The following is a 25,166-nucleotide window of genomic DNA, read 5'->3' as shown; positions in this document are numbered from 1 at the left end:
ATTCTTTCTCTGCCTGGGCTGGCATTTTTGAATGATCTGTTTCTCTGTAGTCAAATTGTTCACCATTAGACTGCAAGTATTTGCAGGTAGACGGAAATTATAAAATCGTTGTAGTTTGCGCATAAGTAAGCTTGTTATCTGATCTTATCTGACAAATAGCAGTGATGCCAAATCTGCAACACTGCTTCCCCTAAGGCACTGTCTCTCTGTCGTCTTCCAGACGACGGAGAGACTAGACAGTCTAGTGATCTTTTAGGCCCTCAAACAGGTCATTTATGTTGCCTCAGCCAGAGTTGATTCACTCTATTCCTAACATTACGTTGTGACACATGTTGTGTGACACTGGTACCAAACAAACATATCACATTTTGGTGTTGTTGGGCTGTTCGATTTCAATCACTTCAAAGCCTTGGTTGTCAGTTCCGGTCATGGAGTGATGGTGGTTTCCCTTGATGTCATGGAAACAGTAGGCGCAGTGTGCAGTCGCCACTGGCACCACCTTGGAGAAGTTGGAGAAGTCCACTTTGTATTTGCCCTCCTTGCTGCGGGAGATGATAGGCATAAAGTTGTAACCCCACATGATCTCCTGGGGAATGAAGGAGGTTCTCACCTGACAAGCAGAGCTTGTGGACTCGGCTGTGCCATCCAGGAAGACCACAAGCTCAAACTCATGCTTGTGCAGCGTGTCCACCGCCATGTCAAAGAAAGGGCTGACCTTGTCAATCACGTGGTACAGTGTGAGGGGGCACACAAAGAAGAGATTGTCCTTCCCAGCGTCAACCATGAAATCAATGTTCACCTGGTCCATGATAATGGTTTCTCCGTCTGGTGTGATGGTTGTCCTCAACAACTTGCCGTAGATCTGGCTCCCAATCATTAGGGTCTTGCGAAGGTTGGCCACCCTAATGGACAGGCAAAGGGTGCCATTCTTTGGACAGATGACGGCCATCTCACTGAAGTTAATGGTCTTGGCCCTCTTCTTAGGTAGGGAGATCTTGGCGAGGATTACTCCACACATGAAGCAGTTAATAATGGCTCCGATCAGAGATTGTATGATTAGCAGGGCCACAGCCCCAGGGCAATCGGGAGTAATGGCTCGGCCACCATAGCCAATGGTGGTTTGGGTTTCCAGGGAGTAGAGGAACGCAGTGGTCATTCCATAGACGTTCTCCACGCAGGGAGAGTGCTCATCTAGATGTTCCTGCCAGAACAGGTCCCCGTTATTTCGGGAAATCCAGTACCACAGCAACCCGAAGATAAACCAGCTCAGGGTGAAGGATGCGACGAAGAAGAAGATCATGAAACGCCAGCGGACTTCTATGAAGGTCGTCCAGAAGTCTGCAAGTAGGGCAAAGTGGTTGCTGTACTTTACGTTGCCAAATTCGATGTTGCAGTGGCCATCTTTGGTCACCAACCGGTTCTTCCAAATTCTCCGTTCTATTAGGTGTTCTTCGAGGCGCTTCTGCATGAACCCAAACATGGTGTGGCTTTCAGGATCTGAAAAGAAATAATACATATTGACATTACACACATTTCATGTATAGTCAATTATAGCTGTAATTCTTTTTTTTTTTTTTTTGCATTAAAGATAGAAACTGTTTTGGCAAAATAACAGGTCATCATGCCAATCAATTGATAAAGTTTGACCACATTTTTACAACAGGTTTTGAATAGGATCAAAACAAAGAAATGCCACTGCTTCTGTCTATCTACATGCCTCTTGATTCGGGAATATAACCATATGTGGATGGTATTAAATAAGATAAGTATTGTTCTGTAGTGAGGTCCACAAGACCACACGGAGCCAACATCTTGCCACACCTGAAGAGTGATTCAATCACATCAGAATCAGCCATTGTGACACCCTCAGTATGCTGATTACCCACCAAACGCCGATGCAAAGGAACCATAGAATGGGGGGGGGGGACCTCCCCAATCTACCAAATCAGCCCTCCTGCTAGCTTGCAAGCTTCAAAGGGCCTGATTTAGACAACACGTCTCCAGCGACCATTTGCTATCCGTTTCGGCGGCGATTTGAACAAAGAACATACCTTGATCAGAACTTTTGAGGAAAGTTCTTGAGACTTTACCACAAGAGTACAAGGTGGAGAATTATGAGAGGGATATTTGTGTTATGTTTGTTACTTTGTTTTAATGTTGTGTTCACTGAAATCTTGATGCTAGTAACAACTCCTTCTTCCTGAAAGATAACCACGTCATTCTTGGTATCTACACGAAGCTATCATAATAAAACAATCATTCAACTATATTTTGTAACTGTACCAAGATGTCCAGAACAATATTTGAACCATCGAATGATCAGCCAGAGATCAGATCACACCTTTGGTAGGTGTGAAGGAAGGAGGGGGGAGTTGAGAACCCAGCTTCCCCCAATCCACATCTGACCCCAGACGGGTCCTCCCTCGAACTGTATAAAGCCCTAAGATGACCATCAATCTCAGACTCCAGCGAAACCGACCATGGCATGAACGCCATCAGGATTGGCGTTCCAAGGACGTCGCCAAGCTTCTCCTGAGATTCAACTTTATAGTGATCGCGACACTATCTGGACGTTTCAACAGAAGAACCAAAAACGCAATTCCAAATGCGACTTCACTGAGATCCCGCAGACTCAGTCACATGACCCAGCGCAGCCGCGCTGTGACTTCAGATTCTTCAAATGGACCTTTGGCGCAAACCGCCCTCAACATCATTGATCAACCCCTGATCAAACGTAACTATGGCTAACGCTCTTTCCTCCTCGACATGGCATTGGCGTGAGCTCTGTTTATGATTTGTAAGGATGTAATCACTGACTGTACAATTTCTGCCTTTCTTTAAGTTAGACCATTTCATTCTGTTCATTGAAACCAATCTCTCATATCAAACCCATAATCCAACTTTTCATAAGATCTGTTTACCTTACTTGAATAAATTCATTGTAAAGATATTTTGACGTGCGTGTTCACTGATGTTACGATTGGCTCTACTCTTAGAACGAATTCATTCCTAAAGATGAGACTGATTATTACATATTAAACATAGGATTCCCTAATGTCCTAAACCAATATTAGGGTGGTGCCCCAGACTTTATGATAAATTAAGTATTTCTATCTTTAAACGAGCAAACCCCGCTACAGTTCTAACCACTAGTTGTTGAGCCTCAGAACAATTTTAATCCTCAGAAGAATTCTGTAATCCGGGTTTTTTTCCAAAGCTCTAGTTTGGTTTATATTGATTTAAAACAATCAGGAAAAAAATCTTTCAATGCTATGTACAACTTCACATCCTCACACAAGAAAGTTGTCATCTGTATTTTGTTATACTACTGATATCTAGTCCATCATGGTTTACAGATGGTTATTGGCAGGGGTAACTGTAACAATTTCTGAAAAAGTCTGGCTCACAGTGGTGAGCTGTTTAAGGAATTTAAAGTACAAAATGACCAGTGCTGTAAGCTTGTGTTATAGTTCTTTCCATTCAAAGCTTGGAGACTCCCCGTACTGCACTACACAACAACAAAGCTGATAATCATACTCACACATACTCATTTCAGCCTGAGCCTTTCACAGGATTATCTTGTTTTGCTCATTAGCTTTCCACAGAAACATGATCCACTGCATTCCTTAATTGTAACTTTCCTTTCTCAAGATTTTTTGTTTGTTTTCAGTTAGTATTTAGATGGAATGGTTTAAGAGTTGATCAAGTATAACCATACATCCTCCACAACAAATCTGGGTGAATGTACTGTTTTTTTGTGAACATTACACATAACTCACATGGAATTTGCAGTATTGTGACAATTCCTAACTGTCTAATTAGACAGCTTTCATGCACAAAGGATTTGGCCTGTATTTAGGTTTTGACTTCTGTAACAGCAAAAACTCACTGGATACATATGTTTCTTCTTCTCTAGACATTATTATGTTAATGCTAAGAACCACTAAAATGTTAAAGACCACACAAATGCCCTGTGTGGACTAGCATTCAAAATCTGAAGCTAATCATATTTTGGGTGTCCAACTCCAGATATTCCCTCATATTTTAAGAAATTGTCATTTGTCTCTGATATAAAGAAAATCGCAAGTAAGAAGCAATGCACTGCTAATTCTAGAACACTACAACAGTAGTATTTGTAATATGATCACTTGCTAACGCCACAGAGTAAATACATGGAAAAATGAATGCCAAATGTAAATCATAACTTGCCTGCCTGCTGGAGTTTGAGTCTATGAGTCTAAACTCTTTAGATCCTTGACTGGCCTCTTGGAAGCTCTTCCTCACCTGCACACTTTTTATACTCGTCTTCACTTGTTGGAACCTCTTCAGGTGGTCCTTCAGTCCAGGTGATGTTTACACCGACACATTCAGAAATGACACCCCCACCTCCTGTCCCTAACAGTGTGTCCACATGCTGTGTAGGCATGTGTTTACTCCACAAAGGACTGGCACCCAGGGCCATAATGCCCTCCCCCCCCCCGCCCCCACAGCCACAACCACCCACACACACCCCTCCGCCCAATCACACCTATCCTTGTGTATTGAGAATAGCTTTCAATGTCTAGATCAAGAAGAATGTGTGAAGCAATGTTTACTGTACACACACACACACACACATATACACACACACAGACACACGTACACAAAGACACATGTGGATTGTTGATGGGAGAAATAGGGATCTTGAACATTTGCCATTTTGTGAGTGACTAAAAGGTTTTAGACTATGGTAGAGGAGTCTTAATACATTTGAGTTGCTGTGTACAGAAAATCATCTGTACTTTTATGTGAGATAAATCCTGTGAACATTACATTTTCTGAGTCCATGTCAGGTAGACCATACAATTGTTTTTTTTCCTAGTCTTTCTGAGAGACCCTGTATCAGTATCAGGTATACTTTAATTATACTTCTGAAGGAAAAGTTACCAAAATTGGTAACACTTTAGAATAATGGTCCGTTGTTAACGAGTAGCTATGCAGGAAGTAATAGGTAGTTCTACATTAACACCGAATGTAATACTAATAACTAATATGGAACCAAGATTAACTAAGCAGTAAGTAATAGCGAATTTAGTACAAAGGTAGTTCCTTGGTAGGTGTCGTGGAAATTTTGGAATACAGTTATAATGTGTGTTTTATATATGAGGAATGTGAAATAAATTTTGGGCCTATGTACAATGAATGTGTTTTAGGATAAGTTTACAGTTGGTTAAGAAGCTTGATACAATGTATGTTGATTAAACTCCATTTGGTAGAGATGCCATCTGTAGTTTTATGACACCTAACTAGGAGACATGAAGTCTAAGAGACGGGAAAGTCTGGGTGATCTGGGAGAGCTGGTCTGGAGACAATGGTCTGGAGACAATGTGGATTCAATTGTATTGTTAACTGATCAAGCTGCTCTGACCCTTCCTGTAGCATGGGTAGTGTTAATTAAATACTTGTTTGAAGTTGCCCACACAAAGGACAGTTGACCATTTGACTGATCAACTTCTGTGGCTTTAGTATCTACTGATTTGGGGAGAGATGCCACATCAAAGAACTGTGGGACAAATGGTATGGAGATGTATTGTTTCAAACTGTCACTGAGTTGAGTTAGCCAATCATAGACTTTGTTACATTGATGGATTGACCTTATAGAATGCCATTTGATCTAACGTTTATATAAGGTAGCGTTTATGATTGTTCTTCATCACTCTTGCGAACGACCTGTGGCTAGCACCTCCTTCGTTAGACTGATCACAAAGTACTTTGTTAATTCTTCATTTGTACAAGCTAAATACATTTTATTGAAACCGCCATCTCTTGACTATTCAAATCTACACAGTGCCACTAGAATTCTGCCATTACAGTAGGTATTATTTGATTATTACTAAATAAATATATCCTCATTGAGGACTACTTGTGAACTATGACCAATTAAGAAAGAATAGGCAATGAATTACTAATCACAAAAGTAATGTCTAAAAAGTGAACAATTGTGTTTTTTTTACTCTTAACATGGTCATAACATTTCAGAAGCTTGTGCCTCAAATGAGTTATTTGTGGAAACCAGTTTATGAATATTAACGTTATAACACGTCCCCCCCCCCTCCCCCATATTTGATCATACTGTATGATTATGGGACACGTCCTCCCCAATATTTGATCATACTGTATACATGCGGGAAATTTCGATGTGACTGCTATTACGTCTTTCTGCAGCTCGGAAAATATCAAATGCCGGCTGGTCCATTTTCCAAATCCAGTCGACTTGGCTTACCGAAATTTATTTGTCCTGAAATCCATGTCATGTTTTCCCTAAACCTATACTCCTGGTGCAACGCCAATTAGTGAGTTTGGAGCGCGTAATCATATGGCACATTTTTATGGATGGTAAATATAATTTGGCTAACATAATCCCTTAAATAACGACTAGGTGAATTTCACTAGAATTTCGAATTGTAGAATTAGTGCAAATTTCGAATTGTAGAATTAGTGCAAATTTCGAATTGTAGAATTAGTGCGAATTTCGAATTGTAGAATTAGTGCGAATTTCGATTGCAATAGTTTGTATGAATGGGACTTTTTTCAAGCTAGCCGACAGCTAGCCTGGCTTTACAGCTAGCAACAACTGTAGCTAGCGTTTTGGGCCATGTTCCTGTTCTCTGAATTGGGTTATCTAGCAAGTTATTTTACAGTCCTGCCGTTTGTCCTTTCTTCCTTCATAATTTTCATCCCTTTGGAATTGCGTTGCTGTTGTATTTCGCAGTAATGGCCATAGACTCATTATAGAGTGAGTAACGCTAGGCTTATACGTTGATTTGGGTTAGGGTTAGCCATGTACTTATTACTTATTTAGCCATTATCTTTGACTTTGTTTCTCATCACAGTTTGTTGAATGTGTTGAATGTTTCATTCCAAAATACAGAATTTTTGTTTAAATGCTAGGTTTCATTATTGTGCCAAACAAAGAATGTTTCATTCAGACATATTTAACAAAATGCTTTATTCTTGCATGCCCATGTGCATTTTTGCAATATGTAGGATTTTCTTTTACGATTTCATGGAAGTCATAAGAATGTTAAGAGTAAAACAACCAAATTGTTCACTTTTTAGACATGTTACTTTTGTGATTAGTAATTAATTGGTTATTCTTTCTTAATTGGTCATAGTTCACAAGTAGTTCTCAAGAGGATATATTTATTTAGTAATAACCAAATACCTACCAAGGAACTACTTTTGTCGTAAATGAGCTATTTACTGCTTAGTTAATCTTGGTTCCATATTAGTTAATAGCCTACTATTAAATTCGGTGTTAATGTAGTACTACCTAGTACTTCCTGCATAGCTTCTTGTTAACAACGGACCATTATTCTAAAGTGTTACCCCAAAATGATTTACTACTTGTCCAGGGCTTATAGAGAACGTGAATACAAGTCCATTATGTCCCCCATTATGGTAAAACTAAAATTAGTTTCTAAATGATAGGCCTACCAATCATCTTATTTTGACTAAAACATAAAAACAATATTGCATGATGCAAAAAATAATAATATTTGTGCTCAAAGGAATGCGGAAAAAATGTGTGCATCGCATTAACTATTGATGTCCCTGCCAAAGCTGATATCAAACTTGCATCCCTGAACTGTTGTATAGTGGGTTAAGCAAGGGGAGTTTATATAGCCGAGTAGTGGATTGTGCGCAGCAAGCTTGAAAGAAAAGGGATATGAATAGGGGCCTGTGCCCCAGTAGAGTTTTATGTCTAACAACGCCTCTGTGTTAGGCCCACCTTTATCAGATATGGTGGGTAGCAAATTGTGCGCTGGATGCTGTTCCCTCTGCCATAACGTAGTCTCACGGAAAAGAAAGTGGTTGTCAGGGGGAATTCAAGCTTTTTTTGGTTCTTCTGTTCTTTCCTTCCAGTGGGAGGTCGCTGTGTGGAGGGGCATTGTCATCCGAACATTAGTCCTTTTCCCTTTTCACTGCAGTGCTACATGTCAGGGTACATTCATTAATCTACACAATAGTACATATCCTGTGTGTGAATGTACACCCTCTCACTAGTGGATCTCACACCGGGTGGAAATGTAATCGGGATAGAGCGTAAGTATCTCTCTCTCTACAGTACCTCACCCTCTCATCTTGCTCCTAGAATAGAGGCTATATTTTTTTGGTTGGTTTTATCGAAATTGTGTTACAATTGTGACCTGTGGATTTAGTTGCAGGCTAGGAAAGGGACGATAAGTTGTTAGGTGGAATACAAATCACCACCTTGCCACACTACCGCTAGCTCCTACATTTTACCTTCATTTTAGCAGAAACCTTGCCCTAATCCCATACTTGCAAAGTATGCAAAGAATGTGGTTGAAGACGTTTCCTTCTTTTTGATTTTGAAAAGGTTTGATCATTCCTATGGGTTCAACATTGACCATGATCATGCTTTGATTGGCCTGAAGAGGTTCTTTTTTTTTTTACAGGAATGAAAGATGCTCTGCTGACTCACCATGTTCCTCATCATTCATATTCCTCAACCATCTGTCTCTCCCTCGAGTCACACGGTTAGCCTTCAAATGCCAAGCACTGTCTGACACTACAAACGGAAAATATGCCCAGCAAGTCCTTGCTACTTGTGATGATAGAAATAGAGCATGGCTTCTCAGGAAGGATTCTTTGCACACTACAGCTTCATTGTTTGAAACCATCAGTGCAAATCTCTGTCTGACAAATGGCGGAGTTGATTGTTCAGAAATAACAATGCATTTGTTATTGTAATTAGCTTTCGCAAAATGCATGCATTTTATGGTGGTTTTGATGGATGTGGCTGTACATATCAATAGTGCAGTTCCAGTAAACCCCAGACTCTCAGCTTTGTGTCAGATTAGAGAATGGAAAGAGTGGCAACAAGGTGTGCCTCTGTGCGCACATCACAGAGTGCTGTGCCAGTGTCAGTTGGACACATATGGGTGTAATTTATAAGAGCGTCATTGGTGCTAGGCAACATCTACAGCATGAGACATACTGTACCCACTACACATTTACATAATGTAACTGTTGGTGTCATACAAGAGTTCAGAGAGTCATGGTGATTAGTGTCTTTTCTCTCTCCTACAGGCAGTGGAGGAAAGTCACATTACAGGTACTGAAATCCTCTCCAGTGGCTCATCATTTTCCCCTCAAAAGACTCCACAATGATTAAGCAGCCGTCTAGCTTGAAGAAAGTAATTACGCAGAAGTGAAAGGAAGGCCTAAATTAGATCCGAGTCATTCTCAGAAGCTTCAAATCAATTTCACTCACACCCCCCTCGTCCTTTCAGGCTCCTCTCCCTGTAAACTGTGTGTACGTCACTGTTATTTTCTTTATGTAATGTGACACTAAGAGGTGGTAAGACCAGGCATTGTAATGGGGAATAGGAAAGAAAAACGATTTCTGTTGTCTCCCTTGAGGGGACCTGGTTTACTGATGTGTTCTGGTGTGCATGCGTCAGTACTGTAATTCGAGGACTTTTCATAGTCAATGACAGCCCCTTACCATTAATTTAGCAAAGAGTTTGTAATTTCAGGGGAGTTGCAGAGAAAGGAATTTCATTCAAATTACCTGATACAGAGAATGCCACCAATAGTGTTTTTGACATTTCCAGTGGAACAATTCCCAAAGGTGTTGATTTGTATCAGCATTTCAGTGAAACAGCAGCTAATTCATCACATTGATTCAGAACCAAATAAGCCTATAGATTGGACAGTCAGTCAATCGTTAGAGGAGTGATTATCCTGCGTGAGCTCTGTCATCACCAAACAGTGTTTTTATCCAACAAAGTACATTTTACAGGCACAGACCCATTGCTGTTTAATCAATTCAATGATTCATTCATTAAGGTTTTGAAAAGAAGAAGAAAAAAAGAAAAATATTGAGAAGAAATGCACTGCTTGCCAAAAACAGTGCTGCAACCTCCACTGCAACTGATGACAACGATACTTATTTGATCCCACATGTTATCATGTGGACAAATGAACAAAATCCCACTTCCAACTGGTCAGTTTCTTAATGCAACTCTACTTTGGCTCTACATTGCTAAATGTATTAGAAAAGTGGATCTCTTAAGAACTCTCCTGTATCGTTCGAACCTCTCACACCAACCCCAGCTCCTCTCGCTAACTTCCCCTCTCTACCTTCCTTCCTTGATTCTTGATGTTAAGTGATGAATGGATACACATAGCGGTGGGACTGATATATTATTAAAGAATTTAACTACAAGAGGCGTATCAAATGATGATCATAAGCAGTGGCGCCTTAATGCACGGGTTTACCTGGGCTTAAGCCCGGGGCCTCGACCAATCAGGGGCTTCTTAATAATAATACAAAATAATAATGATGATAAACGTCCGTATTCGCGGTGTCATTACTCTGCTCTACAGTGGCATCTGGTGGTGTATGTGGAGGGGAGCCCCCCTCCCCCTTATATAAACAAAATGTAACAAAAACTAGAGAGGGTACAATTTGTAGGGTGTGCTTGCTTGCAGATGGGTCCATTTAATATAAAACAAGCTGAACCCCCTTTGAGACAAGCTATTCTAACAACGTTGTCACCGGCAGTATTTTTCAGATGGAATCGCGATTCAAACGGTACCATCTGTTAACTGAAAATATGCCCTCAAACGCGACTTTTTGGTCTCAGTCTAGAGCCCTGCGTGGAGAAGCTGAATTATGCTACGAGCAAGCTAGCCTAGCTGCTGTTGCTAGCCAAACTTCACTGAGGGGATTGTTTGAATGCGCCAGAAATTAAAAACGTTTCTTTTGACATAAAGTTTAGGCTGTGGCATTGAATACAGGGACGCACCACACAAGCTTGAGTTTAAATACATAATTTATTGTGACATTACTTACTGTACATGCAAGTCTTGAATTGCTTAAATGTATAATTCTGCTAGTACACCACGGCACGATACGATACTTGCTGAGTATGGAAGGCCAAAAGGACAAGTATTAGGACGTCTCCGTGTGTCAACCACGCGTAATTGACGCCGACTTTGCATGCAAAGACGGCGTCCATTACGCCGACTTCCATACAAAGTCGGCGTCTTTTTCGCCTCAAATTGAACCGTGTCACAAAGCACGCGTCTAAATAAACGCGTGCTTTTTTGAGACGTGTCTATCAAACCACACGAAATTGCCTGGTTTGGCTCAATCAGCGTCTGGTTTTCCAAAATTAAAGTCTGCTTGCTTGAATCTCCGATGGGAAATTACGGCAACAATTGTAACATCTAATACGTAAGTAAAGTAGGTCTTAGAATGCTCGTGCGAGCGAGCTAGGCTACTATCAAATACAATGCTAGTTAGCTATTAGTATGAAGTTGGTGGTCACAATTGCAATACTCTATGATATAACAATTGGTGCAGAGACAAATAAATGCAGTAATATCAGGCTGGCTGGCTGTCTGTCTGGAGCTTTGTGAACTTCCCTTGCACTGCGATTGCGTTGCCTCAGTATTGTGCGCAAATGCGCAAACTTAGTTGGTGGCAATATACAACTGTTGTTAGGCTAATCTTCAAGTCAAGTGTATTTTATTGTCATTTTCAATTGCATATGGTTGTACATAATAAAAACGAAACAGAGTTTCAAGTTCAAGTCTTTTAATGTCAGATGCACAGACCAACACAGGGTCAGACTGTGCACTGAAATTCTTAGGACAAGACAACGCAAAGCAACCTGGCATAACATGACATATAAGTACTCAGAACAAGTGTACACCTATGACAAGCTAACATATAATAAACCTCCTAAATAAATTCAAAATAAACACTAAACCTATTCCCCCAGGACCATGATGCCATATAAAACAACATATAACAGTAATTGGTGCCAGTGCAAACGTATGTAGCCTACAGTTACAGGCCAGTATGTTCAGTGACAGGACAATATGTACAGTGATTGGAGGTAGCAGTTATGAAGTGATAGGTTCTCGTGCCAATATATTGTGATGCCAATTTGTTCAGCGGTCATCTTCCTTGTATAGACCTAGAAAAGTGAAATACACAGCCAAGGTGACAGAAATAAAGGTTCGTCGGCTGTCCTTCACATTCACACACTGTTGTCTTTATACTTAACAGATCATCTATGATGTCCCAAAGGCCCAACTCCTTCTCAGGTCACCTTCTGGCAGCAACCATGCAGCTGGATTTCACTGTGCAACCAGGCCTACCCAAGCTGCTGCTGCTGGGCCCAGGGTTGATTGTAATGGCACACTGGGACTTGCAGATGACCTGAAATACATATTTTTCTTTCTGCTGTGTAAGATGTAGGCCTACTGCTTTTAACTTGAGTTGAACGCTATTAAACCCTCCCATGGTCAGCAAACACTAGCCATTGCTCTACTTCAGAAAAGATACTGTTCACTGCTGTATGAGTCAATAGGACATTACCTGAATGACTTGTAGTGATCGGGAGGTTATGCCTGTTCTGATGATGGTATAAACCATGTTAGATTGTTGTCTCTATGTGCATTGTTTGGGTCTCCTCTCTCTGTGTTCTGTTTCTGTGTCTTTGGTTCTGTTGCAGGATGGCAGGCAGGTAGAGGAGCTGTGATTGCTGCAGGGGCACACCTGTGACCTGTGCCTTGGTCCTTAATAAGCTGTGCCCTAACAAGCTGGGTCTCTCCATTACTAGCAGGAACATCATCACTGTTTGCTTTTTAGTTTGTAATGATTCTCTACACACTATACACTTGCACTGATCCCACACCCATTCCATACACTTCTAATTTACCAACCATTTCTTTGTAAGCACTTTTTATTAAATAAATACATTGTTATCCTTATTACCGTAGCTTGTCACTTCCTGAAGTTCTTATCTAATCTTCCTATGAATCAAGTTATGACAGCATTAAACAAGCCCTGGTTGGCTACACACCTCATGTCGGGCTTATACAGATGTGTGTATTGGCACTGTATTGGATATTCAATTCTTCTGCCTCTCTCCATCTCCCTGGTCCTCCCCCAGCACCAGCAGCTCCCTGTCCCCCTGGTCCTCCCCCAGCACCAAGGGTGTGCCCAGAGGCCAACACCTGTGACATAACCCTGAGACTGCCCATACACACAACCCATGTACAGTTCAAACAGTACATGGAGTCTAGGATAATACAGTCACCCACCTTTGGGCAGGCATAATGTCACAGCCACAAACGTGACCCCGTTTTTGGTTTTGCCCTGCCCTACTGTGTCCGTGTCTGCCATTGTCTTCACCTGTGTCTCATTCAGTGGTTTCAGTTCTTGTTTGTATTATCATGTCCACCTGTGTCTTGTTTGGTTCTGTGTATTTTAGGTTCCTGTTTTGTGTCCAGTCTTTGTCTTGTCCTTACCCTTGTTAACGTGAGTACCCTGTCCAGTGCCGGTCCTTCCTATAGGCGACATAGGCAGCCGCCTAGGGCAGCATGAAGAGGGGGTGCTGTTGATAAATCTTGCCTAGGGAGCCATATGTGCTAGGACCGCTACTGACCCTGTCTGTTTCCCAATTAAAAGAATAAACCCTTTGTTTGAGGCAATGTCTGGCTACTCTCCTGCGTTTGGGTCCTACGCCACCACACACTGTAACACATAAGGCATATTTGAATTAATTAAAGACATCAAATTAAATTGTATAACCTTACTTTTAGAGTGTTTGATTTTAAAAGGGTTTCTAAGTAGCATTGGCTTCTGAGTGTAAGTGGCAACCTACAGATATTACCGTTGGACTTACAAAAATGTCTATTATAATTCTTTAAACTTCTCTGTAATCAATGCATCTGCAGTCGTATCCCTAAATGGAAGTTCAGTTCAAATCTAGTATTTTTCACCCGTTACCAAGACACTGTAGCCTGATGATGGTACATTGTGTTAGTTTGGAGTATGTTATTAGGCTGAATGTAGGGGAAAGTGTATTACATGAGAAGGAAATGTATCAAAAGATTATGGTGTGATTTCCCAGATAATGAAAATTGTGTTACCCATATAGATGGTGTCACTAAAGGGTCAACGACCTGAGCGTCAGGTCACCTCATAAAAGTAGAGGGCGCATTTGTTATGGAAAATCATCCCTAGTGAGCGGGCGCTATGAAGATAAATGAAAGTTGAAAAATTATCAAAATTATTTTATTAGTAGACTAACACTGCATTGCGAGAGCAGGTTTCTGCTCTTTCGTGTTTTTCTGCTGACATTGACATTGAGAACTTAAGTTGGACATCTTTGAACAGTGCTAGTTCATGACTATACCATATCAAGCTTGATTGTCTATTCACCTACCATTTAGTTAGCTGATGATTAGCAGTGTACAATATTTTGTGTTAATTGGGTTCATAGGAAGATTAGATTTGATGTTCCTGCTAGTAATGGAGAGACCCAGCTTGTTAGGGCACAGCTTATTAAGGACCAAGGCACAGGTCACAGGTGTGCCCTTGCAGCAATCACAGCTCCTCTACCTGCCTGCCATCCTGCAACAGAACCAAAGACACAGAAGCAGAACACAGAGAGAAGAGACCCAAACAATGCACAGAGCCAACAATCTAACATGGTTTATACCATCATCAGCACAGGCATAACCTCCCGATCACTACAAGTCATTCAGGTAATGTCCTATTGACTCATACAGCAGTGAACAGTATCCCTTCTGAAGTAGAGCAATGGCTAGTGTTTGCTGACCATGGGAGGGTTTAATAGCGTTCGACTCTAGTTAAAAGCAGTAGGCCTACATCTTACACAGCAGAAAGAAAAATATGTATTTCAGGTCATCTGCAAGTCCCAGTGTGCCATTACAATCAACCCTGGGCCCAGCAGCAGCAGCTTGGGTAGGCCTGGTTGCACAGTGAAATCCAGCTGCATGGTTGCTGCCAGAAGGTGACCTGAGAAGGAGTTGGGCCTTTGGGACATCATAGATGATCATACTAATAGCTAACTAGCTAACCAACATTGTATTTGATAGTAGCCTAGCTCGCACGAGCATTCTAAGACCTACTTTACTTACGTATTAGATGTTACAATTGTTGCCGTAATTTCCCATCGGAGATTCAAGCAAGCAGACTTTAATTTTGGAAAACCAGACGCTGATTGAGCCAAACCAGGCGTTAATTTCGTGTGGTTTGATAGACACGTCTCAAAAAAGCACGCGTTTATTTAGACGCGTGCTTTGTGTATGGAACGCCGACAGGGTCAAATGTACTCGTAATTTAAACGCGTATTTTTGATTGGACACCCGTTTAGGAAGCGCCTGCAGCTGTTTCATAAGCGGCTGCAGCCGTAAATGTGCAGGCGAAAGTTACACATGAATGTACGCGTTAGTTAACGCTTGCAGGCGTTAAATAAACGCCTGTATATTTACACGTGCAATTGCAGGCGTTAAATAAACGCCACATGCAAATCACTGCCCACAATTTCCCTAGCTCCTCCTGCAGTTATCTGGGCTAGTGTGATTTGATTCTTCCCTGTATTTTCAAGTACCAGCTCCTCCCCACTGTAGAAGCGGAAGATTTCAAAACAAGTTTAGCCCAGCACACAGAAGTTTGAAGGATGAGAAGATGGCAAGAAGGAACTTCATAAGACAGTGTAAGCAGACACTAAATGACTGCACTCAGCTTTTACTGTCGGATAACCCTGGACACGACGACCTTCAGTCCATGTTGACAAAGGTACAGTTTTTTTCGAAATCATTATTTGTGACTTAATCGTAATCTTCACCGGCTAGCTAGGCTAACAGGGGTTTAACTTGGTCACTCGCTGTGCGGATAGCTTTTGTTTGTTTGTTTTTTAGCAATGGATTGCTACTGTGATACTTCTGCATTGCTAGCTAGCCAGTCACTGACTAGTCTAGACTGTTGGATAAAGACTAGCTATTTGCGTTTCGTTTTTATCCGTGAAAGCTGCCATGTTAAGGCTGGACAGTCCATATCCAACTATCTGTCCCCTAGTTATGTAGCTAGCTAAACGAGTTAGCCTCAACCCCCAACCATCTGCTATCCTCAGTAGTCAGTACAGTAGGCTCCAGTGCTGCACATTCTTGACATTCATTTTTTGTTGTTACCTAAAGTCGATTAGTCTAGCTAGCTGGTATTTTGAGGCAAAACCACTGCTGAAGGCAAGCAAGCTCAACCTTCAACCTAGGCGACTATTTGTTCACGTTCTTATGAGATATGGTCGATAAATTATTACTGGTTTAGATACAACAACAAAAAATACTAGCCTTGTCTACTTTAACACCATTGAATTCTTGAAACAATGGCTGGAAACAATGCAGCGAAGCCTAGAGTGGGCAAAGGGGTACGCTCTTAAATGTTGCTTCAGCAGACGGCCTGATAGCTGAAGTGTCCGAGCTCATGCAGGAGAGTCGCACCCATGGTCGGCATGCACAACCAGGTGGGAACCATTTCAGTGGGGGTGGGTGCTCACAGCTCAGATAGTCCTTTGAGTTGTTTCACACCGTTCACTTGCTGCCCATTGCATTTTCCCTTGTGCAGTATTTTTTACTGCCCTAATTCATTTGTTGTTAAATTGCAGTGGTATTTAACAGTGCATGCCTAGAGCTTGTGCAAGTTACAGTCTCTTAAATGTTGTAAGCACAGCATTGTATTATTGTTGCAGCCAGTTCCGGTTACCAGGCTCCATTGACTTGGAGTGGAGCTAGAGGTGCTCCTCATTATCACATCACCGGAGAGCAACTGAGGGGGCTGATGATAGATGGCAGATATTCTTCACGTGTTCCATTCTACACTCAAACCACATCTAAGGTCAGTTGTGCTTGGGGTTGAATGCTATGAAATGCAAAGCTTTTAAATGCATGGTTTCCACAATTTTGGCATGAATGGATTGTCAATAATCAAGTACTCTAGTGATACATTGTCTCATCTGGGCATTGTCAATCTTTCTGTCTTGTCAGGCACTTTTGCATTAACCTGAGGGCAGCTGCCTTCCCAGCAATGTTGCAGAGGCTGCACAGAAGGTACAGTGTTGCTGCTCTGAATTCTTTATAACACATTGATGGAAACTACAGACTGAAGGTAGATGCTCGCTCGCTCACTCACTCACTCACTTTCTTGGTATATCTTGGTTATTTAAACTGTAGGTTGTAACATCTCAAATGCTATCAGGTAGCTCACTTGTTTATCAATTAGAGCAAGAACTGACATGGATATGTGGATAAGAATAGTTTTATGATGTTGCTGCTACTATGGTTATTGATACAGTAGTAGCACCTTGAAATATACATGCTTATAGTGACAAAGTCCAATGTTATGTTTTTTGTGATTTCAGGTGGAGGATAGACATTATGTGTATCTGCCTTGAATCAACAGAGACATGGCAGACTTCTGCAACCAGTGGAACCACCATGGTTTAAGGACTGAGAGGCACCAGTCCCCTCTGCAGATTTTCATTAGGACTTGCCTTGCACAACAAATGCTACCAAACACTTCACGGTTCAGGACGGGGCCGTTCAGGACGGATTTTTGCAAAAGATCATTCAAAAAAACATCACATTTAAAAGCAAACCTTAATACAGTGAACACCATACTGTCATTGAAAGTAGTTACTGATTGAATACATCTAGTAGAGATGCTAGATACTGAGAACTTATGTCCTGCTGAGTTGTGAGTGATGAGGTTAAAATGATGTGATAATCACAGTTCGTTTAATCCTCACATGTATAAAAACTCACTGCTCAAAAGCATCCCTGAGCCTGCTTTTCAAGTAGACTTTTGTGGTCCACCAAGGCATCCCTCTCCTCCAAGGTCCACTTATCGGACTGAACCCAACACGGAGAGTTCCTCAGAGGCCTCCAGCACCGCTTCATGGGCCTTGTCCACAGTTTGTGCTAATTGTATGTAATTGAAATGAATGAATGAGCAACGGTACACTGTAAATCAATAACCTTGGAAAGATGTATCAATAATGAAACTTGGCTTCTCTTTTTATGCCTGAACTCTCCCCTGCTGGCAGCAATAAAAGAGAGCAGTGGAGAGTAGGACCATCTGTTTTTGGAGATATATTTGTAATTTACACCTTCTGATAACATTCTCTTGTGAAATTTTTTGTTTGTAATAAAGGATGATAAATTTGTATTTTATGTTGTCTTTTTCTTGTAGGTTTTTGGCAGATGCTTGCATTCAAAGTAATGAGATTTGAGTATAAAACCTCTTGATCTAGTCTGATACTTTTAACACCAAGTTATTACTCTATTGATTCAATCCCACAAATAGTTTGGATGTTTTCTGAAATGCCGTGAAATTTTGTAAAAAAACAAAACAAATCAGCAGATAAATGCAGTCAGAGGAAGATGTATGACACTTAATTGTATGTATATATATATATACAGTGTGATAGAAATGCAGGGTCTAAGCCTATATTATGTAATGTTTCTGTGGTTATCAAGAATTATCAATAGTATGTGCCTGCAGTACCGGAGGCTGCAGTTTCAGGACCGCAGTTCTAGGACCCTAGTTTTACCTGACAGCGAATTGGATGACGAAAGACAGTTTCACTCTATTAAGCGAATTGGATGACGAAAGGCAGTGTCACTAGATCTCAACAAAGCAGTGTCACTAGATCGCAACAAGATATTTGAAGGGTTTGAGAGGCAAGAAACAAGGAAAACTCTGGGAAATGTGATTATTCAGATATGGATATATTTAAAATATATATACAATAATAAACAATAACAATCGCAGTATCACATCCATCCACCCCTCCACCAAATACACCTGCATCGCTCCATCCAACTCTTCATCATTCCCTCCACCCCATCAACCACTCTTGAGAGCAACATTTTGAAGCTGAAGTTTCAGCACTGCATTTCTTGGATTTCTAGATTTTCGCGACCACCAAAAGACCAAAAAGAGTGCGACTGTAGCCGATGTGTATCGGTGAAACTCACTCCTCAGGTATGTAGCAGGCCACCCGCATCAACGAATTGCTAGCTTTTCGTCGGCGTAGTTGGTAGTGGTGGCGCTTGGGAAGCCAGAGGTGGTAAGTTCGAACCCAGTGCGGGACGATTTGCCCGATACCTCTGACGGAGCTTGCAAGACCACGTCTGTTACACGACCAAAGCAGTATTCCCCACAAATAGTACTTTCTGTCTTCAACTTTGTTGTTAACAGTTGTATGTAACTGCAATTAGCTCATTGTTAGGTAAAGACAATCATATATCTCAGGGACTGCTTTTGATAACACAGACTGGTCAGTGTTTTTTGACAACACACTTGATGAGGCAGTGGAGGCTTTGTCAGCATATGTGATGATGTTTGACCTGTAGCTCTTACATCGATGGTGATGAAGAGTTTTGAATGTCTGATACTTTTGCAACTACAAGAGACAGTCCAGAACCTGGCAGATCAACTCCAGTTTGCTTCCATGAAGAGTAGAAGTCTAGACGATGCTGCCCTTACATTGCTGCATCATGTACATTCCCATCTGGAAAAACTAAAAGGCTAGGCTTGTGTTTGTGGAATATCTCTAGTGCCTTTAACAGAATGTAACCACATCTGTTGGGAATACTATACTAAACGTGTAAATCCTTGATTCATACTGCAGATAATTTAATTCCTAACACACACACATGGTTCTGTCTTCTCCCCGGTCAAAATACTGCAATATACGTATTCTGATTCATTTCATTATTTTATTCTATGCTCTATTATACATAAATATCAAAGTTACCTGAGGAAATATAAGTTAAACTCTAATCTGTTATACTTTATTTGTGTGATGTGGAATGGATGGGGCTGCAGAGGATCCACCGCTATCCTTCTCTTCTGCTGCTGGTGGTGAACATCTATGGTGGATGGATGGGCTGCATGAGGAGGCTTCCTTTGGTGTGGATGGACATGCTAGAATGAACTGTTTTGTATTGGACATGACTCAAAAAATTGAACACGTCGATGGATCAGATCATCTTTCATATACCTGTAAATACTGCACATACCTGTGTGCATACTACATTTTGTATGTGTCTGACACCACAAAGTTCTGTAAAAGTGAAGTTATATTCTATTCTATTTGCTATGGCTTTTGCAGTCCCTCAACCACAAATGTATAATGTTAGAGAGGCAAGACACAAGGACGACTCTCAGGGCAGATTCAAGATATACATTGTTTATTTTTAACAATTAGTAAACAAACAATGACAATCACCCCTCCATATCACTCCATCAACCTATGTTGTTATGAAACAAGCTACATTCACTTCTTCTTCTCGTTATAATTTAATGTCGAGCCGTAACCTACATTCACTACTGCAGGAAAATATTGATTATCTGTTCCGGTCCATGGTTATCCAATTCAATAGGTGGCAATCACCTGTTCTAAGCCTGGATGGACTGTGTGGCCTCAGCATTTAGTAATGCTGCACTTGTTGCTGGAAGCGTGGAGAAACACAAGGCAGCTGTAACCATCAATGCCACCATGGATGACTATCCTCCACCTGAAATCACAAAAAACATAACATTGGACTTTGTCACTATAAGCATGTATATTTCAAGGTGCTACTACTGTATCAATAACCATAGTAGCAGCAACATCATAAAACTATTCTTATCCACATATCCATGTCAGTTCTTGCTCTAATTGATAAACAAGTGAGCTACCTGATAGCATTTGAGATGTTACAACCTACAGTTTAAATAACCAAGATATACCAAGAAAGTGAGTGAGTGAGTGAGCGAGCGAGCATCTACCTTCAGTCTGTAGTTTCCATCAATGTGTTATAAAGAATTCAGAGCAGCAACACTGTACCTTCTGTGCAGCCTCTGCAACATTGCTGGGAAGGCAGCTGCCCTCAGGTTAATGCAAAAGTGCCTGACAAGACAGAAAGATTGACAATGCCCAGATGAGACAATGTATCACTAGAGTACTTGATTATTGACAATCCATTCATGCCAAAATTGTGGAAACCATGCATTTAAAAGCTTTGCATTTCATAGCATTCAACCCCAAGCACAACTGACCTTAGATGTGGTTTGAGTGTAGAATGGAACACGTGAAGAATATCTGCCATCTATCATCAGCCCCCTCAGTTGCTCTCCGGTGATGTGATAATGAGGAGCACCTCTAGCTCCACTCCAAGTCAATGGAGCCTGGTAACCGGAACTGGCTGCAACAATAATACAATGCTGTGCTTACAACATTTAAGAGACTGTAACTTGCACAAGCTCTAGGCATGCACTGTTAAATACCACTGCAATTTAACAACAAATGAATTAGGGCAGTAAAAAATACTGCACAAGGGAAAATGCAATGGGCAGCAAGTGAACGGTGTGAAACAACTCAAAGGACTATCTGAGCTGTGAGCACCCACCCCCACTGAAATGGTTCCCACCTGGTTGTGCATGCCGACCATGGGTGCGACTCTCCTGCATGAGCTCGGACACTTCAGCTATCAGGCCGTCTGCTGAAGCAACATTTAAGAGCGTACCCCTTTGCCCACTCTAGGCTTCGCTGCATTGTTTCCAGCCATTGTTTCAAGAATTCAATGGTGTTAAAGTAGACAAGGCTAGTATTTTTTGTTGTTGTATCTAAACCAGTAATAATTTATCGACCATATCTCATAAGAACGTGAACAAATAGTCGCCTAGGTTGAAGGTTGAGCTTGCTTGCCTTCAGCAGTGGTTTTGCCTCAAAATACCAGCTAGCTAGACTAATCGACTTTAGGTAACAACAAAAAATGAATGTCAAGAATGTGCAGCACTGGAGCCTACTGTACTGACTACTGAGGATAGCAGATGGTTGGGGGTTGAGGCTAACTCGTTTAGCTAGCTACATAACTAGGGGACAGATAGTTGGATATGGACTGTCCAGCCTTAACATGGCAGCTTTCACGGATAAAAACGAAACGCAAATAGCTAGTCTTTATCCAACAGTCTAGACTAGTCAGTGACTGGCTAGCTAGCAATGCAGAAGTATCACAGTAGCAATCCATTGCTAAAAAACAAACAAACAAAAGCTATCCGCACAGCGAGTGACCAAGTTAAACCCCTGTTAGCCTAGCTAGCCGGTGAAGATTACGATTAAGTCACAAATAATGATTTCGAAAAAACTGTACCTTTGTCAACATGGACTGAAGGTCGTCGTGTCCAGGGTTATCCGACAGTAAAAGCTGAGTGCAGTCATTTAGTGTCTGCTTACACTGTCTTATGAAGTTCCTTCTTGCCATCTTCTCATCCTTCAAACTGTGTGCTGGGCTAAACTTGTTTTGAAATCTTCCGCTTCTATAGTGGGGAGGAGCTGGTACTTGAAAATACAGGGAAGAATCAAATCACACTAGCCCAGATAACTGCAGGAGGAGCTAGGGAAATTGTGGGCAGTGATTTGCATGTGGCGTTTATTTAACGCCTGCAAGTGCACGTGTAAATATACAGGCGTTTATTTAACGCCTGCAATTGCACGTGTAAATATAAAGGCGTTTATTTAACGCCTGCAATTGCATGTGTAAATATACAGGCGTTTATTTAACGCCTGCAAGCGTTAACTAACGCGTACATTCATGTGTAACTTTCGCCTGCACATTTACGGCTGCAGCCGCTTATGAAACAGCTGCAGGCGCTTCCTAAACGGGTGTCCAATCAAAAATACGCGTTTAAATTACGAGTACATTTGACCCTGTCGGCGTTCCATATTTGTGACACGTTAAAAGCACGCGTCTAAATAAACGCGTGCTTTGAACGTGTCACGTGACACGGTTCAATTTGAGGCGAAAAAGACGCCGACTTTGTATGGAAGTCGGCGTAATGGACGCCGTCTTTGCATGCAAAGTCGGCGTCCATTACGCGTGGTTGACACACAGAGACGTCCTAATACTTGTCCTTTTGGCCTTCCATAGCTAGCACTGAGTTCCCTTCGTTGACACAAGGCACTTTTTGCCAGAAAAACTGAATTTCAGCCTAAACCGTGCAACGGAATGTAAATAACAATACAAGCAACTCGTGCGATTGTGCGATTAGCGTTTGGGGGGCCTCAAAAAATGAAAAAAAAGTCCATAGCCCAGGGGCCTCAAGTGCTATTAACCTTTTAAGGAGTGAGTTCTAAATATTACCGACGCTTCTACCAGAGTGAGTTATCTTTCCAAAACGGAAGCTAGCTAGTTTTAGTTAGCTTCCGTTACCTAGCAACCTAGCATAATACTCGTAGCAATGCTACTACCTGCTAGTGTCACTTGTTAGCCTCCTAATTGTAAACTTTGAAGCCATACTATAGCGTTTGTCATATCGTTTTTGTCTATCGGAAAATAGTCGGTTGGAATGTTCAGAATCACACGTGTGACGGTACTCTGTGGGGCCCGCTTTCGAACATATGTGTGACGCTACTCCTTAACGGGTTAAGACGCCCCTGATCATAAGTCCCGTAGATGGCAATCTATGCCATTCAATATATCCGAACGATTGGAGTGGATAAGCGGTTTTCCCTAATTACAACACGGAAAGCTGGTCACATGACCCCCTAGTCTTCAGACAGGGACGTTATTACTGACACATAAGGATTACTTCTAGTAAACTTATTATATTCGGCAGTTTTCCAGAAATATATTTCAAGCTTATTTAAGTTTCTGGGGGCAGATGATACTGTTTCAATCGTGATTCCAGCTGAGATACTGCCAGTGACAACGTTTTTAGAATCAACATGTATTAAAGGGGGTTCTTTATTAATGAAATGCAATATGAGTAAATGCTTAAAAATATAACGAGAAAGAAAAAACTTGAGGATAAGTTTAAGTTTAAAGGGGTCATTGACTGATTTTATAGGGTATTTCACACTGTTCCTTAAGGTCTCCCAATAGGGTATGTAACATTGGTTGGGCTGAAAATTGCCCAGGTGCTGTTCTATGCGCCCTAATGCAACCCTGTGAAATAGCCCTATAATGAAACAGGAGGTTTTCTCCCTTTTATGGTATGCTCATGAATATATAGATGAGCTGCGTGCTGATTGGTTGGTTTACAACGAGCGAAGCTGCAGAGCAAAGACACAACATAGCCAAACATGCATCGTGAATTGTAGATTTACATGAAAACACAGGTTATTTATTCGAATGAAACACAGTCAGGAAAATGAAATAACGTTAGCCCCATTGCCAACAAACTAAATCATCACACATTCTACCTATGCTAGATACAGGAGACGTTAGCATTGCTAATAACTGTTAGCGACAAAATCATACTTATGGCTTGTGGTTGTGATGAGCATACGGTCAGAACAGCACCTCTTTTCAGCAACAGCGGCTTAGTAAATCCTGCTTTAAATTGTCAAATTGTTTTCAAAACTGTCTTTGGTGAAATGATTCGAGCAAATGAATAATTGAGTGTCAAACTTCACAGGGATCTTCTCATAAACAAACATCAGCCATGCCCATCCAGTGTTTGGTTCCTTGGGAAAACTATGAAAAGTGTCAGCATTCCCTGTACAGCCTGGAACACTGTATTTACAACCGTGATCCATTTTCAATATCCTTGAAAAACCTCCAAACTTTCTTCTTTGTAATTCCTGTGAAAGTACACAGAGCAGCGTGCAGCTAAACTAGTGTCTTAGCTTAACTAAGTTTTGGGGCGTGACAAAGGTACAGACCAGAGCCGTGACGTCACAAATGTGGCTTTTTGGAAATCAACCGTTTTACAGCGGCAGTTTCAAATTGTGAAATTTGCATAGGAAAGAGGTGTCAATGGCCTCGAGGTTCACTGTATGTCCATTTTACCCACCGAACTGTCGTTATTCAACTGTGACAAGGTAAACTCGGTTTTGCCGTCAATGATCCCTTTACTGTTAGTCATAACAGTAGTTTTGATGCAACTGTTTCAAATATGTTAGGCTGCCACATAGCCTATCACCATTCCCTCTTGCACTCAAATGAGAAGAGAACCCTTTTTCATTCTACATTTCCCTCTTAGTATCTTAGTAATGTAGTGTAAATGAGCAGCAACAAATGTATGTTTTTTAATCTATGCAATCTTCATACATAATAAGTATGCATTTAAAATATACAGAAATATCAGTTGTAAAATGTAAGTAAAAAAACGAACCCATCTGCAACCGATGCAAGCACACCTCACAATTTCCCAAGAAATTGCACCATCTCTAGTTCTTGTATGTTATGTGATGAATTGATTCCTTGGATCTGCTCTCTGTCACATACTGTACTGTTCTGTGTGACATTCTTGTTCATTGATATGTCATGGGCTCTGACAAGAA

General features: G+C 41.2%; 1 protein-coding gene and 1 long non-coding RNA gene across 2 annotated transcripts; both read right to left on the bottom strand.

The window, feature by feature from the left end:
• Positions 1–220: 220 nt before the first annotated feature.
• kcnj1a.1 (potassium inwardly rectifying channel subfamily J member 1a, tandem duplicate 1) lies at positions 221–4,282 on the bottom strand. The gene is made up of 2 exons (XM_062472311.1): positions 4,210–4,282; positions 221–1,497 (listed from the first exon to the last, which is right to left on the bottom strand). The coding sequence occupies exon 2, from the start codon at positions 1,478–1,480 to the stop codon at positions 362–364; it is 1,119 nt and encodes a 372-aa protein (XP_062328295.1). The 5' UTR covers positions 1,481–1,497; positions 4,210–4,282; the 3' UTR covers positions 221–361.
• Positions 4,283–20,132: 15,850 nt separating this feature from the next.
• Positions 20,133–22,144, bottom strand: LOC134029471 (uncharacterized). Its single transcript, XR_009931637.1, has 4 exons — positions 22,033–22,144; positions 20,939–21,084; positions 20,727–20,789; positions 20,133–20,415 (listed from the first exon to the last, which is right to left on the bottom strand). It is a non-coding gene; the product is annotated as an uncharacterized LOC134029471 (long non-coding RNA).
• Positions 22,145–25,166: the final 3,022 nt, after the last annotated feature.

The sequence above is a fragment of the Osmerus eperlanus genome, chromosome 11, assembly GCF_963692335.1.
Source record: "Osmerus eperlanus chromosome 11, fOsmEpe2.1, whole genome shotgun sequence".
NCBI classification, from domain to species: Eukaryota; Metazoa; Chordata; class Actinopteri; order Osmeriformes; family Osmeridae; genus Osmerus; species Osmerus eperlanus.
The sequence above is the reverse complement of the archived record's forward strand: the minus strand, read 5'-3'. Positions and strand labels throughout refer to the sequence as shown.